Source organism: Aethalodelphis obliquidens, unplaced genomic scaffold (genome assembly GCF_003676395.1).
Source record: "Aethalodelphis obliquidens isolate GAN/ISIS:26980383/991018 unplaced genomic scaffold, ASM367639v1 scaffold6, whole genome shotgun sequence".
NCBI lineage: Eukaryota > Metazoa > Chordata > Mammalia > Artiodactyla > Delphinidae > Aethalodelphis > Aethalodelphis obliquidens.
Window position 1 is genome coordinate 1,184,402 of NW_020837950.1, and position 20,812 is coordinate 1,205,213.

Below are 20,812 nucleotides of genomic sequence, written 5' to 3' on the forward strand. Positions count from 1 at the left end.
CTCCCCGTCTCTGTGCTATAAAAGAAACTGGCATCCAAACCCCGATAAGATGGTTATTTTGAGACATTAGTCTGCCATCTTCTCGGTCTGCTGGCTTTCCGAATAAAGTCGTATTCCTTGCCTCAACACCTCGTCTCCGATTTATTGGCCTGTTGTGCGGCAAGCGGAGCGAGCTTGGACTCAGTAACATATGGACTGGAGTCTCTTCTCTCCTTTTGACCTTTCCTGAATTCTTCCGGTTGGTACTAGCTTGTTAGTTCCACATTCTTACCAGGACCTCCTGTTGTAAGATAACTCATGCAAGTGGTTACTGTGGTGCCTGGCCAGGGCGGGCAGTTTCGGTCAGTGGTTCTCCTAACGGTTGGAATGTCCTTGTGATCCTAACATTTTATGGTTATCTCTTCTATGCAAATGATGATAACGCAGAAGCATGGCCTATATATCTTCCCATTTCCATTAGGCATCCAATGCCTTGGAGGAGCTTTGCTTCATAATTATGGGGACTCTACCAAAGCCCCAGGTAAGTTTCAAATAGTGTTTAATTTGTAGGCAAAAAAAATTGCTCAGTGGTATCTTGGATTTCCTCCTGGAAGAAAATATACCCAATTTAGGAAGCATGCCAAGAGGAACTAGAAGAGCATAAATTGACTTTGGATAAGAAACAAATACTTCAGTTTCTTCGATGTCTGAGAATTTAGGGTTATATTAATGGAGTTTGCAATCATCTAACTGGAAAATGGTATGTCCCCTTCAAGTATAAGATGTGTTCTAGTTCTGATGAGGGAAATTTGAGGTCATTTTGGCTCTTTCTCTCTTCTTGAATCATACTACAATTGGAGAACAGATGAATTTTTCTAAGCCCAGAGGTTAGGACAGTGTACTTTGTCAGAGAGGACATTAAGAATGCAAAAAAAGCAAACTATATTGTCAATGTCGGTTTGAAAATTATATTCTTACTGTGATGTCTCGGTTTTTATTAAAATTATTATTTGATTCTTGTGTGAAAACTTTTTGTCCCAAAGTGAGGCAATGGGAACTTGAAAAGTGGCATGAGGTACCATACCTCAGTTATGTTCTGTATCTTATAGGTAAAGTAATTTTAAAATTACCTTATTAGGATAAGAGCCTTAGGTTTAGAATGTATTTTTCATTAGCAGTTTAACCTATGATCACAGGTTTGGTCTGACTTCCATGACTTTCACATATGGTAATTCAAAGAAAACTTGATATTTTGAAAGCATAAATGTTTTCTTAAACTAAATAAGTGTTTACAACTGTATTTTTTCCCAATGTTTTTAGTAGTGACATTTTCCAAAACACTTAATTGAATTTTTTCCTAATTAAGAGAAAATAAATGGCAACGGTGTTTATCCATGAGTTTCTATTTATTTTAAAAGCAAATGAGAAAAAAAAGAACAACAAAAAAGGAATGATATGTCTTGTCCTTAAAGACAGACTTTTGTAGGGAGAGAGGACTATAAAAAAGTTTATGGAAGAAAGCAAAAATAACTGATAATCTTGTTCTTTCATGATAACAACTACAAATATTTTGATGTGATTCCTTCTAGTCTTTTCCCCTGAATTTTCTATCATGTGATCATATCAGTATTTCCTATTCCACCACTACTGAACATTTAGGATGTTTCTAGTTTTTCACTCTTATGAATAATGCTGTAGTGAAGATCTTTGTTCATACTTTTATTTATAAACATACTTTTATTTATAAAGCTTTTGATTAATTGCCCATTTATTTTTAGGGTAATATATGCTTAACCAATTGCAGTCTTATGTTTTATGTATAACATATGTGTCATATATTTTAAAAATTATATAATATAATCTTATAATAAATTATAAATTTTAAACTATACATTTATATTATACATATTACCATTTTCTAATATATAATGACATTTCTATATCTCTCTTTTCAATAGGAAACAGATGAAAAAGATAATACCAAAAGGGTAAGGTGATTTCCATAAATATATACATTAGAAAATAATCAAGGAAACCACTAATTATCTATAGTAAAACTCACTATTTTTTTTAACAGTTCTTATTTCATTATTCGAAGACACAAAAGTTGGCCAATTCAAATGCTGTGGTAAGTTGTAGAATTACTTCTTATTAGTAATCACTAGTATTTTTTTTTAAACCTGTTTTTGCAGTTTATCTTAATAGAGTAGATCAAAATTCATGTTTTTTTCTTTAAAAGTTTACATGTGGGTGAACAAATGGAATTCAATATTTATTATACATTTATTTTATATCTCAATAATTTATATCTCAATAATTTATATCTCAATATATTAAATTCATTCAATTATTCATTCAGCAATTATTTACTGTGTATCTACTATGTGCCAAGCGCAATTCTAGGTACTAGAAATATAGCAGTAAATGTCATGCAACTTACATTTTAGAGGAAAGAAAAGCAAATGATTAAGTAAAACATATTGTTTTAGATGGTGATTAGTGCAAGGGAAAAACAGACTTATGCAAAGTCATTTTAAGAATTATTTTAAAAAATGATTGTCAAAAATGTATTTAAATATAACTAGAAATACCACTTGTATTCCTAAGAGCTCCTTATTTGTAAGTAGGCACTTAATTTGAGAATTTACACTCTAAGATTAGCCAGATACCAATAACTTGAATTCATTTTACTTCTAAATTGTGGGGTTTTAGTGGTAGTTTTTCTTTTTGTATGCATGGATTTTTAAAATGCTAACCAATCTACTTTGGTGTTTCAATCTAGAATACTTAATAATTACTTGGCTATAATATTCTTTCTAAGCTTGTGACCCACTAGCATGGACCAATTTATGAAACGAGGAGCATAGTGTATTTTAAACATGTGTTTACCTGTGGGAAAGTAACTGTAACCATAAACTCGGTTTTAAATGTTTATCCCGTTGAATATTCTTACATGTGAGGAGTTGAAAGTTAGGTTATACTGGCTTCAAATGAAATAGGAGTTGAATTGATTAACAAATAACCACTATATGGGGCTTATAGTAGTCCATTTGATGAATGAATTTAATATTTGTGAGAAGGTTCAATTGAAGTCATGCCTTTCAAATGAAACTGTTATCAGGTAGCCGCATGTCTCAAATGTGCTTTCATTTTCTTCTGCTCGGCATCTTTACATCTTGAGAAAATGCATCTTAGTCACATTTTTCACTAGCAATGACACATTGCCATTTTTTTGTGTCTCCTGTTGTCCTGTTCCACATGTTCAATTTAAATGAAATATATATTTTATAAAGAAGGTTACTAGATGTGTGTACAGTATAATCTTCCAGATAAAAATGTTCATGATGGAAAACTGATTCTCACAGAGTTGGTTTCATGTGTCCCAAATCATTCTGAGTAAGTCTGGAAACAGACAGACAGCTTTTTTGCTTCTCAAAGATGCAGGTGGGTGTTCTTGTTGGCTGCTGCAGATGGCACTCAGGCCCTCAGGAAAGAGCATCGTCAATAGAATGACCAAGGTCCCAGCATAAAACTGGAACTTTTATTCCATCTCTTGGTTATTCTCCACAGCTCTTTGAAATGCTCACAAAGGACTGTCTTAGGTCACATCTTTCTTGTTCTTTTTTGTCTGGAGCAAGGATGGTGGGTAAAAACAAAAACAAATAGGAAGCCGTCTTTATGCCCAATGCTGAGAAACCTCTGTGCTCATCACGTGTGTGTGTTCGTGTCTCTCAGTCATCTGTCCTGCATCCGCTGCTGCAGCTCGTTCCACAACTGCATGAGAGAAGAATGAAGAGGTTCAAAGTGGACGTATGTATGCTTGCTTCGCCACTCTGTGTGTGGCAGCCCTTTCTGTTCATTCCCTGTGGTGGTGGTTTATAAGATCTTCTTCTGGGTAAGCCTCATGTAACACCCAGGTAGCCTACAGAAGAGCATCTGTTCGCAGAAGTGTTTTCACACTCAGGAAGAAGAGAACTGTCCTCCTCCCCATTATATGTCCCTTCTAAGCCAGGTTGTGGGCAGTGAGGAAAACCGGGATTAGACTTCCTTCCAAGGGCCGTGCCCCTCCCAGTGAGGAAACCTATTCGTTTTTGGTTTAAGAAAGGACATGGCAGTGTGCCTAGTCATTAGATAGGAATAGGAGTAAAGATCAAGGACCATTTACTGCCCCTCTGTGTACAGGTCGGCAGATGGCTGGAATGACAAGCTTTCTATCCAGGTATTAAAGCATTAACAAGAGTAAGGCTCATGAAGTATTATAAATATATCAGACATTAAACGTAGGTATTTAGTTTTTTCCACAGTTAACAAAAATATGGCCCAAACTCAGTGTCTGTGTTTAAGATGAACATAACTAAGAGGAACATAAATGAGTTAACACATTTTAAACTAGAAACTGTGGCATTTTTTATTGTCCTTTGAAAAGAATCCTAACTCTTTCAATGATGAAAGTTTCTAGGCATTATTTTTAAGTAATGCCTTACATTGTTGGAATGCCTTATAGTTTTTAGTCTTATAGGATCTCATTTTATTCTTTTGACAACTCTGTTGGCACTTAACAAGTATTGTTATCCCCAGTTTACAAAAAGGAACACAACTCAGAATAGTTAAAGGAGTTTCCCAAGATCATAGTAGTAAGTGGGATTAGAGATTATAACAATCTCTTGACTTCCAGTCTAGGCAAATATTTTTTTTTCACTGCTGTTTCCTTTGTAGTCTAATCTTGAATATTTCTATTATTTTACTGTTAAACTTTTTCTTAATTTAAATACCATATTAATTTTATTCTACTACCAAAAGTTTGCAAATACTTTTAAAAACACATACAGTTTAGGCAAATAAATTCATCAAAATTTATTTTTATGATCACTATTTCCTCCCTAAATTCTTCACATCGTTGAACTAAGCTTCCATCATGGAAGACAATACTGCTGCCAACGTTAATGAGAAATGTAAGAGGAACTGTAGTAGCCCCTTAAAATTTTAGAATTTCCAATATGAAAAAAATCAAATCAGTTTTCATCAAACTTTCTAGAAGTAATATATGCTTTTTTGAATTAACTTTTACGTTCTGAAGCGTCTTCCCGACTTATGAATAGTGTAAGATTTCAATTTAAAGATCCAGTTTCTTAAAATACACCAGCAAGTTATTAGTTTACTACAACACTTCAGTGTTAGTATTTGCAAAATCAAAGCTACTCAGTATTGTGGGCAGTTTGGTACTTTATCTAAATGTTCCACCTTGAGTGAGACTATCTATATTTACAGATAACTATATAGAAGTGTGAACTCTGACTTAGTAGTAATATCTTGTTGGACAAATGATAGCTCTTAAAAGTAATTTGCAGCAAGCCAGGTTTTCTAGGAATCTCTAAGAGAAAAAAAATGTAAAACATGAATTTTAGAAAATTACAGTAAAGTATTAATTTTGCTGGGCCTAAGTCACCTAATTTTAAACCATATTTTTGATAGTGAAATATTTTGGGTTCTTAAATAAAATGAGTTTTCAGATTTTAGTGCATTCAAACCCTTTTCTTACATGTTCTTTGCTAGACATCCTCACTTCCATCCCCACATGTTTTTCAGCTCTACCACCCAAATTCTTTTATATACTGTTCTATCTCCAATAAGACTAAAAAGACCTGTATGTTTGAGTTTGAAATTTTTAAATTTGGGCACATTTTAAGTTACATCTGTCCCACTTTTCTTTTTTTCTGTGTAATATAAAAAACACAGCTGTTCTTATATAACCATATAAAGTTTCTATGTGTACATTTTTAAATATTAAAAATTTCAATCTTTAAAGTAATTTGGGGGCATTTAATAATCAGGATGAGAATTAGATATAGAATGTTGAGAATTTAAGATACATTTGTTGTAAAGAAGGGATTTTAGCATTTTAATAGATGTCAGGGCCATTTCTTAGAATCTAAAAATGTGATTGTACTTATATTATGGAATACTTGAAAAAGGTCTTGATGACAAATTTCATATAATTGCTGTCCTGATACTTTTATAACTTGCTATTGAAAATAGGAAGCTATAAGAAACAACTTTATGGAAATCATAAAATGTTAAATATTTTTTTCCATTAACTTTGAAATGAAATATTTTGAGAAAAGAAACACTTCAAAATACATCCATTATGAATAATCAGTTTGTTCCTATTTGGTTTTTTTTTTCATTACCATTTCTGTTAATATAATTTTATTGGGAAAAATCTCTTCTGAAGTCTCATTGAATAAATATAGTTTACCAAATTTGTCCCTCAATTTCAATTTAAATTTCTATAGATATATTATGTATTTTAGCTATGACACAATTCTGTTTTATATTTTTGCCTGTTCATGTGTTAGCACATACAATATGTATTGTAAAGAAATCATTTCATTCTAACAAACTACTGAGGGGAGATTTTAAATATAGTTAATTATCTATGAAATGTCCTCTGCCTACTTATTGATGAATATATGTACAACTGACAAATTTCATGAAAATAGTATCTGTTAGACTAATAAGGAAATTACCTTAAAATACAACACGCTGATGATATTGCTAGTATCACTGAAAATTCTTCCAGTAGAGATACAAAAATTACTTATTGATATGAATTATATACTCAAGTCCTTGATTCCCTCATTGTTTAATTATGATAGCTGAAAATAACTATACTCTCAAGAAGCATTTGCACTTATTTTTACTGTTGTTTGATTTGTAATGCCCTCATTTTCTCTTCCAGGAAGAATTCCAAGGTCCTATTATAGACCAAAGTAGAGGATTCTTTTTATTCAGGGTATGCACATACTATATTTTTTAAAAAATCAATCAACATTGAAAAATGCTTTCACTGTGCATTTCTTTACATTAACTCATAAGTTTTAATTAAGTTTTATAGTTTATCTAAAGATATTTGACAGCAAGTGTTACAGTCTGAGATTCACTTCTGTCACCACCTTATTGCCTTAATATCATGGCATCTCTGATCTCTTCTCTAATCCACTACTCATGTTTGTAAATACCCCAAATGACATTCACCTATTTCACAGTTTAGTTCCATAACATTTCATGTAGGAAATGAGTGTCTGAAAGATGTATTACTCCTTAAGTTCTAATGAAATATTTAGCTAAAGAAATATTAGCCAATGAAATATTTAGCTAAGCAATTACAACTTTATTATAAAGTCTAAGGAGAGCTACATGGTAAGATTTGCATTTTGGAGACTAATTCTAACAATAAATTGGAGGAGAATGGACTGAAAGGAGGAAAATAACAGATATAGATAAGGAAGAAATAATACCACTCAACGAGATCATTAGGCTGCTTTCTATGAAAATTAACTTCTCTCCTTAGTTACATTGATTTGTTTCTCACTTATTATTTTCCAGCCACGCAATGGAAGAAGGTCAGAAGATTACATTTAAAATGGTATGTGCATCACAATTCAACCCAGTTTGAAAATTTCTGTCATTTTCAGATCTTCACAAGTTAACCTATGCTCAGTTTATTTCTATTATTTGATTGCATGTGTACATTAATATTCTATATAAATACTGCAAATATAGAGGCTGTGAGGACTTCATATGATGTAAAATGCTAGTATTTTAGGGCCAGATTTGCTTTGCCCATGTCATGCATTCCTCACAATATGTCACAATAGTTGTCATCAGTTTTGCAGACACTGACCTAATCATCATTTACTGTGCAAGTAGAATGTGTCAGGGATCATGTTCTTATTTTGGTAATCAGTGTCCACAATAGTGGGCCATAACTTACAGACTGGATGCATTTCTGACTTCCAAATGACCTATATTCAAAGATTCTTTATAAGAGCTGTGATTTACCATTTCCAGAGAACTAAGAAAATGTGGAAAGACATGAAAGCATGACTTCTACTTTGGGACTCGCAGAGTTTCCACCTCAATGCTGGAGATACAGTAGACACTTAGTAGCTATTGAATGGCCCTACACATTTAATAAATATGTTAATCTTAATATCTTATTAGGCTATGAATTTTAAAATTAAATGCAAATGCACATTGATAAATTTACACCACAGAAATAAAACTATATTCTACTAACTGTATGTAATCCTCAATGCAGATTCTATGCTGAACATATTTTTGCAAATATTTCATTCATATAATTTATCTCCACCCTTTAATACATACATATTTAGCTTAAGAATGTAAAATTCTTAATATTTTCTCATAGAAACGAAAATCAAAACACGTTATTTCCAACTAAAGAAGATAACACCAAAATTATACAATATCTAGAAAATGAAGATAATGAAAACACTACACGTTAAAACTTATGGGACTCTGACAAAACCATATTTAGTGGAAAATTTAAGGCTTTAAACACTATCAAGCAAGAAAAAGTGAGTGAATTAGGAATTTGTCATTAAGTTAAAAAGAACAACAAGGTGAACCTCAGGAAAGCAGAGGAAGAAAATTATAAAATGAAAGATGAAATTAATTAATTATAAAATAGTAAAATACAACAATTGGTAAATAAACCAAAAATCTTATTCTTATCAAAATCTTATTCTTTATAAAAAATGAAATAAACTATCCTAATTTTCCTAGCCTAATCAATGAAAAGAAGAAACCATAAATATACAAAAATACAAATGAAAAGAGGGAAATTAAAACAGATACAGAAGAAATGGGAATCATAAGAGTTCTTTTCAAATCTCTGTGCCTATCAGTTTGAAAACCTAGATAAAATGGAGAATATACAATACAGTAGACACTACCAAAATTGACCTCAGAAAAAAGAAAAAAATATTCTAAGCATACTGATGGCCTTGGAAAAAAAATCGAGAATGTTATCTAGAAACTCTCCCCTCAAGAGTACTAGGACCAGGAATTTCGGATTTTTCTAGCTCAGAGAAGGAAGAAAAATTTCAAAATATTTTTATGAAGTCAGCAAATACTAATACCAAAACCTTACAAAGTTAGCATAAGAAAGGAAGCTGTAGGTCAATCCTGTTTATAAATATCAATGCAAACATTTAAAAGAAATATTAGTAAATAGTATTCAGCAATACATTGAAAGAATTATATGACCCCATGAAGTGAAGTTCATTCCAGCAACTAAGATGGTTCAATATCAGGGAGTCTATGAAAATATTTTCACCATTAAAAGAAAAATTACACAATCAACTCAGTACAGGCATACCTCCATTTTATTGCACTTTGCTTTATCGTGCCTCACAGATATTATGTTTTTTACAGTTTGAAGGTTTGTGACAACCCTGTGTTGAGCAGTTCTATCAGTGTTGTTTTTTCCAAAAGCATTTGCTCATTTCGTGTCTTATGCCTCTTTTTGGTAATTCTTAAAATATTTCAAACTTTTTCATTATCATTATATTCGTTATGGTGATCTGTGATCAGTGATCTTTGACGTTACGATTGAAATTGTTTTGGGGTGCCATGATCCACGCCCATGTAAGATGGCACACTTAATTGATAAATATGTGTGTTCTGACTGCTCCACTGACCAGCCATTCCACGGTCACTCTCCCTCTCGTCAGGCCTCCCTATTCCCTGAGACACAAAAATATTTAAATTAGGCCAATTAATAATCCTACAATGGCCTCTAAGGTCTCAAGTAAAAGGAAGAGTTACACGTCTCTCATTTTAAATTGAAAGCTAGAAATGGTTACGCTTAGTGAGGAAGGCATGTCAAAAGCCGAGATAGGCCAAAAGCTAGGCCCCTTGTGCCAAACAGCCAAGTTGTGAATGCAAAGAAAAAGTTCTTGAAGGATATTAAAAGCGCTACTCCAGTGAACGAGTGAATAAGAAATTGAAGTAGCCTTATTGCTGATATGGAGAACATTTCAGTGGTCTGGATAAAAGATCAAACCAGCCACAGTGTTCCCTTGAGCCAAAGCCTAATCCAGAGCAAGGTCCTAACTCTCTTCAATTCTGTGAAGGCTGAGAGAGCTGAGGAAGCTGCAGAAGAAAAGTTTGAAGCTAGTAGAGGTTGTTTCATGAGATTCACGGAAAGAAGCTGTCTTCGTAGCGTAAAAGTTCAAGTTGAAGCAGTAAATGCTAATGTAGAAGCTATAGCAGAATCCAGAAGATCTAGCTAAGATAATTAATGAAGGTGGCTACACTGAACAACAGATTTTCAGTGTAGACAAAACCACCTTCTATTGAAAGAAGATGCCATCTAGGACTTCCAAAGCTAGAGAGGAGTCACTGCCTGGTTTCAAAGCTTTGAAGGACAAGCTGACTCTTGTTAGGAGCTAGCGCAGCTGGTGACTGTAAGTTGAAGCCAGTGCTCACTTACCATTCAGAAAACCCTAGGGCCCTTAAGAATTATGTTGAATCTACTCTGCCTGTGCTCTAAAAATGGAAAAACAAAAGCTAGATGACAGCATATCTTATGCAACAAAGTTTATTGACTATTTGAAGCCCAGTATCGAGACATACGGCTCAGAAAAAAAGATTCCTTTCAAAATATTACTGCTCATTGACAGTGCATCTGGTCATCCAGGCACTCTGATGGAGATGTACAGTGAGATTGTTTTCAAGACTCCTAACACAACATCCCATGGATCAAGGAATAATTCCTTCAAGTCTTATTATTTAAGAAATGCATTGTGTAAGGTGATAGCTACCATAGATAGTGATTCCTCCAGTGGATCTAGGCGAAGTATAATAAATTGAAAACCTTTCGGAAAGGGTTCATCATTCTAGATACCATTAAGAATATTTTTGATTCATAGGAAGAGGTTAAAATAACAGGAGTTTGGAAGAGCTGATTCTAAACCTCATGGATGACTTTGAGGGTTCAAGACTTCAGTGGAGGAAGTAACTACAGATGTGGTAGAAATAGCAAGAGAACTCGAATTAGAAGTGGAGCCTGAAGATGTGAGTGCATTGCTATAATCTCATGATAAAACTTTAACAGATGAGCAGTTGCTTCTTATGGCTGAGCAAAGAAAGTGGTTTCTTGAGACGGAATCTACACCAGTGAAGATGCTGTAAAAATTGTTGAAATGACAACAATTTCAATGACAGGGATTTAGAATATTACATAAACTTAGTTGATAAAGCAGCAGCAGGGGGACTTCCCTGACGGTCCAGTGGTTAAGACTCCACACTTTCACTGCAGGGAGTGCAGGTCCGATCCCTGGTGGGGGACTAAGATCCTGCAGCCAAAAAGAAAAAAAAAGCAGCAGCAGCAGCAGCAGGGTTTGAGAGGATTGACTCCAATTTTGAAAGAAGTTTTACTATGAGTAAAATGCCATCAAACAGCATTGCATGCTATCAGAGAAATTGTCCCTGAAAGGAAGAGTCAATCAATGTGGCAGACTTCATTGTTGTCTTATTTTAAGAAATTGTCACAGTCACCCCAGCCTTCAGCGACTAATACCCTGATCCCTCAGCAGCCATTAACATCTGGGCAAGACCCTCCACCAGCAAAGAGATTATGAATCTCTGAAGGCTCAGTTGATGGTTAGCAATTTTTAGCAATAAAGTATTTTTAAATTGAGGTATGTGCATTGGTCTTTTTAGACATAAAGCTACTGTGCACTTAATAAACTATTGTATAGTGTAAACATAACTTTTATATGCACCAGGAGACTAAAAAATTTGTATGACTTGCTTTATTGAGATATTCACTGGAACTGAACCTGCAGTATCTCTGAGGTATGCCTGTAGATGCTTTCAGTGAAGTTCCATGTCAATTTCTAATGTTTTCAAAGAAGATCCTGTAGAAAGAGATGAATCTTTATTAACAATATTTATATAATGGTCTGAAACAAAGTCAGTAGAAGACTTGATAGTAAAACATTTTAGAGTATTTCTATTAACATCAGAAACAAAACAAGGATGCTCTGTTCTCTTTTATTTCATATAGTTCTTATGCATTAGCCAACTCAGACAAGAAAGTAATAAAAGATACAAATATTGGAAAAGTGAAGAAAAAATTTTATGTTCTCATGGGGCATAATTATGAACTTGAATTTTTAAACTATATTTGGTATTAACTCATGTTTCAACAAAGGCTTGTTATGTTCACATCAAGAATATGAGCAGGGCTTCACTGGTGGCTCAGTGGTTAAGAATCTGCCTGCCATTGCAGGGGACACAGGTTCGAGCCCTGGTCCAATAAGATCCCACATGCTGCAGAGCAGCTAAGCCCGTGAGCCACAATTACTGAGCCTGTGCTCTACAGCCCGTGAGCCACAACTACTGAAGACTGCGTGCCACAACTACTGAAGCCCGCGTGCCTAGAGCCCGTGCTCTGCAATAAGAGAAGCCACTGCAATGAAAAGCCTGTGCACCACAACGAAGAGTAGCCCCTGCTCGCCACAACTAGAGAAAGCCCGTGTGCAGCAACAGAGACCCAACGCAGCCAAAAATAAAAAAATAAATTTATTTTAAAAAAAGAATATGAACAATCATATTCCTAATTTTTCCTGTTTCAAGGAACTAAGAACAAAAAGTTAATGGAAAAGAACTGTATTTTATAATATTACAAATGTTGAGGCATTTTATAAAATGTGAACAAAAGATAGTTTAATACTAAATGGAAAAAATGTCTGATTTTAACACTAAACTAAGTGTTAGAGTGCTCATAAATGTGAAATGGAATTTAATCCATGATTTGATCAAGTTAGCAAAAAGTTCTCTCTGAAACTGAGAAAAATAGCTTTATTTGGATTGTTTCCAAGATTAGGGCCCACATATACTAATTCACTCAGGATTTCATTTTATCTTGTCAATAGAGAAACACTTCAATAATAATTTTTCTTTTTTTTTCTCATCTGATTATCTGAGATCTTACTCTGTCCTGGTGACTTATATTTATTTAGACTATGGTTAGATATAAAATAGGATGATTTAGTCACAAATACATGAGGAATAAATGCAACATATTCATAAATCTTATTGGCATCAATGAGCTTTAGGAAACTACTTTTATACAGTTAAATAATTTTTGTAAAACTTTGGAAAATACTGGCATACAGAATAAGCATTTCATCAGAGAGAGATTAAATGATAATTAAAAATATGCAGATTGAAGTATAGCTGAGAAATACCTCAGATGCCAGTTTTATCATACATGACAAAATATTTATAGAAATGTCTCTATATAAAGGAAGTGTATATAGACTTGTATATATGCTCATTATATACATACATTCATATACCCATTTATACTTGAATCTAAATTCAATTTTTTTTTAACAGAATGCCAACTATTTTCTGCAGAAACAACGCTATGGAATACAAGATGTACTGACATTTTTTTCTTCTGAAAAACAATCCTTGCTAAGTTTAACATGTTTGAGAATCCCTGTGTTGTAAGCATTCTCAGTAAAAGTTGATTGAGATTGAAATGTTTAATTTGTTGAAAATTTAAAAAGCATCTTAAAATATTTTTTCTTAGTGTTGTAATGATAGATAGTGTATAATAAAGCTGTGAATAATTATGTTCCTTAGATCCTTGAGGCTGTTGATGGTACTCATATACAATGCTCTTTTGATATTTTTATTAAAGGCAGTCAGTAGAACTGAGTTTTAATGAGCGAATTTAGTTTATTCTATTTGGATTTCTTCAGTGACAAAATCACCAGCTCTTACAAAATACCAGGATACCAAATAGCTAACGATCTTAGAACATGAATACCAACTAAAACTATACTAGTTGGAGGATTTGGCCATGATCCATCCAATATTCCAATAAACAAGTTCTGATATATACACTGTAAAATAGATGTCTTATTGCTACTAACATAACAGGAGGCCAGCTTTTTCTACCAAGTAGTAGTATTAAGTTTATCTTTTTTTTTATTGGAATATAGTTGATTTACAATGTTGTGTTAGTTTCTGCTGTACAGCAAAGTGAGTCAGTTATACATATACATATATCCACTCTCTTTTAGATTCTTACCCCATATAGGTCATTACAGAGTATTGAGTAGAGTTCCCTATGCTATACAGTAGGTTCTTAGTTACCTAGTTGTTTCACCTTGCAGCATCTGAAAGGCAACCAGCCTTGTCCAAAAAGTATGCAGTCTTACTGGTAGAGAATCATGAACACAGTGGGTGAACTTTTTACATCAAATCAGTGTCTAGTGGGCACAATTAACCTCATATGGATGTTGAGATTCTCTCCCTTCAGGTTCCCCTGGGTTTTCCCTTCAGATTCCCCTGGATTTTCCCTTCTGACCTGGCCTCTTGGATAACAGCCTACTCTACCAGCCGGTTGCTGGCGGATTAGAGAAGGCTGGCTCTCTGTGTGGATAGGATTAGTTCTTACATTGTTCAGAGTACCTAACAAGCCTTTGTCTTACTAACGATGACCCCTGATTATAGCTTAAATTATGCCTTTTTCTAACAGAGTCCCTGAATTTCACTTCTTGTCAACCCACGTGAAGAACATGAGAAAGAAGGAGCAGAAGAGAACAAAAAGTATCTTCTTTAAAAAATGAATTGCCTAGATGAGATGCAGACTTGAGACAGAGAATGTTGCCAGAGCTGCTCCAGGTCTTTGCTCAAAACCTGCCAACCCCCACTTTTAGCAAGAGTTAACATAAATCTTTAAAGGGTCCAGAAATAAAAAAGGAAGCTACAAACAAACAAACAAAAACCAGATGGATCCAGCTAGGACCAAGATGGTGACAGATCTGACCTCCAACAGACCCTGAATCTCATTATATGCTGATTTTACTACATTTGCATATTAAATGACATACCTACTGGTGGCCAAGACTGGATATTAAGGACCAAAAAAGGATAAAAAAGGGTGGCACTCCATTCCCTTGGAAAAAACTCTGCCTCTTCCCCAGGAGACTAATGCATATGCCTCCCCATCATTAACCTCACTCCTCCTCCCTTTGTCTTTACTCTTTAAAATTAAAGCCCTCTGGACACGTGGGCAAGAAGTAGATCTGTGAACTTAGTTCCTGCTTCTGCATTCTTTGGCCACTGAATAAAGCTTGTGCTGCGTTGATCTCAGCTTTGGCTTCATTATTTGGCTGCTCGAATGTGAATGGAAAAAGAACCCTCCCCCCGCCAAGGCAGAGAGCCATTGCCCAGCTAGGGGCTGAGCAGGGTCTATAGGACTTAATTCTGTAACAAAAGGGCTCTAAAGCTCTAAATGCATAGGCAGTGTTAGCTAGTGCTATGCACAGTAATTCAACTAGCCTGGATTTTAGATTGTCAAAATAAGAAAGGGAGTTGACTGCTAATTCAAGCAGCAGCTCCCAGGGCCTGTCAGGAATCTAGAGAGACTTGGCCCGCTTACATTTTGGGGGGCTCCCCTGCTATTAAAAAGAAGAAGGAGAAGAAGAAGAAAGAGGAGGAGTAGAAGGGGAATGAGGGAGGAAGGGGGGAGGGGAGAGGAGGAGGGGAATGAGAAAAAGAAGAAAACGTAACAAAACATGGTTACAAAAATAGTGTGATGTTTTAAAATATTTTATATTTAATATTAATATTTTACACACAAAACAAAACATATAGGCTATTAGGAGTGTACGATTTGTATTAACTGGGCACTACAGACCGAGTAGTCCAGTGCTGAGCCCAAGTTTAAAACTGTGTCACTAAAAACACTTTTCCTTCTTTTCCAAATCTTTTCGCATCTTTGTGACCATGGGTATAACCTTATTTGGCAATAACATCATATGTTTTCCTCATGTTCCTGGCAGCTCCCAGTAAACACCCTTCCCTTCAACTAAACACCAAGGAACCAAACTGCCTAGGTTTCCTACCTAAAGTCTGAGCTTCTGTCTCCTAAAGCAATGGGTTTTTAAGGTGGTGGCAGAGAGCCATTTGAGAATCTGATGAAAGCTCTGGTCCTTAAATACCCCCCAAAATTTACACATACAACACAATTATGTGTGCATCGAGGGCTGGGGCTACGCACCCCCTGAAGTCTATCCAAATATAGGCTATGGGTTCCACGTTAAGAACTTCTACTCTGAAGAGTTCTCTCCCCAGGATTTTGTTACTTCTCCATGAAGACAGGACTCAGGGATTGAACGGTGCCGGAGGCACGGAAACAACGCGTGATTTTGGAGGTGGTGGAGGGAAGGGTGGGAGGAATGCCGGCACCAGTATCATGAACGGAAGAGGCGCTGCTTGGGATAAATGCCCAAGACCAGGTGCGTCAGTACCCACAGCCACCTCCTAGGCCACGCCTCCGCGTTGCCTGGCAACAGAGCTGCGCCAGGCGCACGTGCGTCAGAGGCCCTTGTTCTCCCGTCTCCCTCCCCGTGGGCAGTGGGAACAGCTAGGACCTCGGCGGGCTCCCCTGTGGCTTCGAGGGGACGTCGGAGCCAGGAGTCCCCGCCAGGAGTTAGACGACACCGGCGTGTGAGGGGCGAGGCGGAACACCATGCAGGTGGGAGTCGCAGCCTACGGCGAGCCTGGACACCCCGGCGGGGTCCCTGGCTGGGCCTGAGGCTGAGCACGATGGGGAGGGCGGCCTACAGGGGTTAGGTTCTAACATTTGTTTTCAGCTTGCGTCTCTGTCACGATTGGAGAGAAATTCAAATTACCTCTAGGATAACGCCGTTTTTTCAACACTCAAGAAAGACTTCCGTTTGTCGCTGGAGAAAGCCTTTGGATTGCGTTTCACACCTATATCCTGGAAATCTTACTGCTGCGCTATTTCTGACTTAAGAAATAGACCGTCAGCTTTAGCCCAAGTGTAATTAAATTTAAGTATCCTGCCCCACTACATTTTAAAAAGGTCAGAGAGGAAACCCTAATAAGTCGCATCTGTCTTGAGAAAGACCAGCTGTCCCTGGAGTTTCTCCTACCTGATCACAAAAACTCTGTTAAACTTCCATTAATTCGTAAGAAGGTTGCTCCTCTATCTAAAGCTGCATTATTAAGCAGAAGGCTGTGCTTTTATTTCCTTTTTTTAATCAGAGTAAAATTCTCATTTCCAACTTCAGAAAAGCTTCTTCCCACCTGCTATCTCAGATTAAAACCACTGTGATTTTTCTAGTTTTACATATTTAATTTTGGAAATCGTTTATGCTGTATCATTTATTAGGATATTTTGAACACAAATTACATATAATTTTAAAGGGTATTCCTTTTGTGTTAATAATAGATTCCTAGCAAGTGCATTTTATTCCCTATGTAAAAACATTGCAAATTTTTCCTGATTTTTGTCTGCTCTTCAAGAAATAGGCTGAAATGTAATTGAGAGTAGAGACGACAGCATATTAATCTTTGTTCATTTATTTATTCATTGATTTATTCAATAGCCAGTTTATTCAGTGCTTATGTGTAGTTGTGGACTTGTTCTGAAAGAGCTTACTGTGGGGGAATAAGAGAGAGTCAGATATAACTGTGTCATGATAAATGCCATAATACCTTTATCAAATAGATTGCGGTGCCTATTTCTACTTCTCTTATTACAATTTCATAGATAATTTCTAAAAGTGAAGGGAAGATCAGAGTATAGAGCATTTACTATTAACTCCCATTGCAACTAACTCCCAGATCAGTTAAGGAAGAGCAGTCACGGAGAGGTATGAATAAAACCATAAGTATGTGATATCATGAATATCAAGAAAGAGTGTTTTAACAAGAAGAGAATGACACACTCTCCCCAGTTCTGCCTAAGAGATCAAATACAATGAAAATCCATTGAAAATAACAATATGGAGCTCATAGGTGAGCTTAGAACAGTTTTGAAAGGGCTGTTGGAGGTAAAAGCCAAATTGGAGTAGGTTGAAGAGTGAATGGGAGGTGGAAGTGGTTACAGCATATATAGACAATTATTTTATGAAGTCTGAGTAGGAAGGAGAAAAGAGAGATAGGGTGGTAGGGGGTGCAAAGTGCAGGGAGGGTTTTTTAAAAAGGTGACTGCTGGATTTTCTGATAATAGAGGGCTCAGTTATTTGGACCAACTCTCCTGCTGAATACAAGTAAAAATGCTGGCTAGAATGTAAAACCTATCTCCTTAAAAGCATCAGAGATAACGTGATAGTAAACGATGAGACCAAAATCAAAGGGAAAGTGGAAAAGCAGGTGAATGGATTTCCAGAGCTTTAAAGCCAGTTTGACCACAAGGCCATCTTAGCAATCTGCAGTTCTTCCCGGATGTAATCACTGGGTGATGAGGAATCAAAGGGTATGGTCCATGAAAGCATGGGAAACTAATAGGAGTGTGAACCAGGTATAAACCCATGTCTAGAGGAATTCAGGGAAGGTCATCTTGATGCCTAGTGGAGCAGGGGAGAAAAAGAAAAGCAGTACAACCTATCCCCAAGAAGGTGTGGCTCAAGAGAGCTCTCACATAGATTGCAACCTAAGGCATATTGTCTGGGTGATCCAACAAACTTCAAACTGTGAATTTGATATAAATTAGTTATATACTGTAGTGCTCGTAAATACCTGGAAGAAATAGCAAACCCTCGTGCAGGAAGACATCTTTACGTTAGAATTCATGGAGATAAGTTTTCAAGGACATCAAGCAGAAATCAGTCAAAAGTAACCAAGGGAACAGGGCACAAGGGAACAGGGTACAAGGGAACAGGGCACAAGGGAACAGGGCACTATGAGTATGAACCAACAAAAACAGACTTGCAGAGACTTCAGTTATCTGAATGATCAGAAACAGGTATAAAATAACTATGCTTATTATGTTTAAAAAAATGAAAGACCAAATTGAAATTATCTTCAAAGAGTAGGAGACTGTAAAAAGTGACCATAAAATTTGATGAAGACATTTCTATACACTACAATGAATAATAAGAAAGGAAATTAAGAAAACAATTCCATGTATAATTGCATCAAAAAGAATAAAATACTCAGGAATAAACATAAACAGGGAGGCAAGAGACTTGTACACTGAAAACTACAAAATGTTGCTGATAGGATCAGTGTCCTTATAAGAAGAGGAAGAGACACTAGAGCATGCTCTCTCTCTTTGCACACACACAGAGGAAAGGCTATGTGAGCACACAACAAGAAGGTGGCCTCCTGCAAACTAGGAGAAGAGTTCTCACCAGTAGCAACCCTGCTGGCACCTTGATCTTAGACTTCCAGCCTCCAGAATTGTGAGAAAATAAATTTCTATTTAAGTCACCTGGTCTGTGATATTCTGTTATGGCATCCCAAGCAGACTAACACAGGCTGATTGGGTGTCCTCAAAACACGGCAACTGGTTTCCCCCCAGAGCAAGTGATGAGAGAGACTGAGAGGAAAAAGCAGCAGCAGTGCCTTTTGTGGCTTGGTCTTAGAAATCACGTAGTGTCACTTCTATCATATTTTCAGTTTATTAGAAGTGAGACAGCAGGTTCAGCGTATACTCAATGGAAGTGGGTTAAGCTTCAACTCTCAAAAAGGTGCATGAAAGAATTTGTGAATATATTTTAAAATTATCACAATAGTTTAAAAGAAGATTAGATATAGTTGAGGGCGTTTTACAATCATATGGCATGGGGTGGCAGAAAACTGCCATTTTAATAGAGATGTTGGAGGGCAAAATCCTGGGCTGGTAGAGTGGTGGGAGAATCGTGAGGAAGTCTCAGAAAGGAAATTAACACAGAAGGGATGATCCTTAAATTCTGCATATAAAATCCACACAAATCCTTATTTGTCAGCCAAACTCCATATATATATAGGAGGTCCCAAGATGCCTGGCAAAAAGCAGCCATTAGAAGGTCAAAGAACTGAACTGATCTGAGGTTTTGGCTGCTGCCCATTTCAACTGAGGTAGTTTGATGTTTGAGTCCAACGAAGTTAACTGCCTTCAAGTATGAAAATCAACATACTTTAGAGGAACATAAAAAAATCATAAATTTCTATGATGTATCGTCCTGAATGTCTAGTATGCAATAAAAATTATATAAGCAAAAAGAAAAAGAATGAAAAGCCATATTCAAAATGGGACTCGTATTCAAAAGCAAAGCAAGCAATGGAAACAAATCCTGACACTATCCAGATGTTGATATTAGCAAATGAAGAATTTAAAGCAGCTATTATAAATATATTCAAGGACTTAAAGGAAAATGAATTAACAGTTGGAGAATCATAACAGAGAAATAGAAACAGTAATAAAACAAATAGAAATTCTTTTTTTTTTTTTACATCTTTATTGGAGTATAATTGCTTTACAATGGTGTGTTAGTTTCCGCTTTATAACAAAGTGAATCAGTTATACATATACATATGTTCCTACATCGCTTCCCTCTTGCGTCTCCCTCCCTCCCACCCTCCCTATCCCACCCCTCTAGGTGGTCACAAACCACCGAGCTGATCTCCCTGTGCTATGTGGCTGCTTCCCACTAGCTATCTATTTTACGTTTGGTAGTGTATATATGTCCCTATGTATGTCTCTAGTCCCTATGTCTCTAGTAGGTCTGTGTCTTTATTCCTGTATTACCCCTAGGTTCTTCATGACACTTTTCCCCCTATATTCCATATATATGTGCTAGCATACGGTATTTGTCTTTCTCTTTATGACTTACTTCACTCTGTATGACAGACTCTAGGTCCATCCACCTCACTACAAATAACTCAATTTCGTTTCTTTTTATGGCTGAGTAATATTCCATTGTATATATCTGCCGCATCTTCTTTATCCATTCATCCGATGATGGGCACTTAAGTTGTTTCCATCTCCGGGCTATTGTAAATAGAGCTGCAATGAACATTTTGGTATATGACTCTTTTTGAACTATGGTTTTCTCAGGGTATATTCCCAGTAGTGGGATTACTGGGTCATATGGTAGTTTTATTTGCGGTTTTTTAAGGAACCTCCATACTGTTTTCCATAGTGGCTGTACCAATTCACATTCCCACCAGCAGTGCAAGAGTGTTCCCTTTTCTCCACACCCTC

The 20,812-nt window shown here is 36.0% G+C and overlaps 2 protein-coding genes across 2 annotated transcripts in view; both read left to right on the plus strand.

Annotated features, from left to right (window-relative positions):
- Nucleotides 1-14,957, plus strand: part of NMU (neuromedin U) — a 238,046-nt gene extending 223,089 nt beyond the window's left edge. The window contains exons 10-16 of the mRNA XM_027102888.1: nt 461-520; nt 1,938-1,967; nt 2,057-2,107; nt 3,715-3,789; nt 6,719-6,772; nt 7,366-7,405; nt 14,348-14,957. Of these exons, the coding sequence (XP_026958689.1) occupies nt 461-520; nt 1,938-1,967; nt 2,057-2,107; nt 3,715-3,789; nt 6,719-6,772; nt 7,366-7,401 (306 nt within the window). The 3' untranslated portion in view covers nt 7,402-7,405; nt 14,348-14,957. The remainder of the gene's footprint in view (nt 1-460; nt 521-1,937; nt 1,968-2,056; nt 2,108-3,714; nt 3,790-6,718; nt 6,773-7,365; nt 7,406-14,347) is intronic.
- Nucleotides 14,958-16,255: 1,298 nt separating this feature from the next.
- The window catches only part of PDCL2 (phosducin like 2), a 46,458-nt gene continuing 41,901 nt past the window's right edge, over nt 16,256-20,812 (plus strand). The window contains exon 1 of the mRNA XM_027102891.1: nt 16,256-16,351. Coding sequence (XP_026958692.1) covers nt 16,346-16,351 — 6 coding nt within the window. The 5' untranslated portion in view covers nt 16,256-16,345. The remainder of the gene's footprint in view (nt 16,352-20,812) is intronic.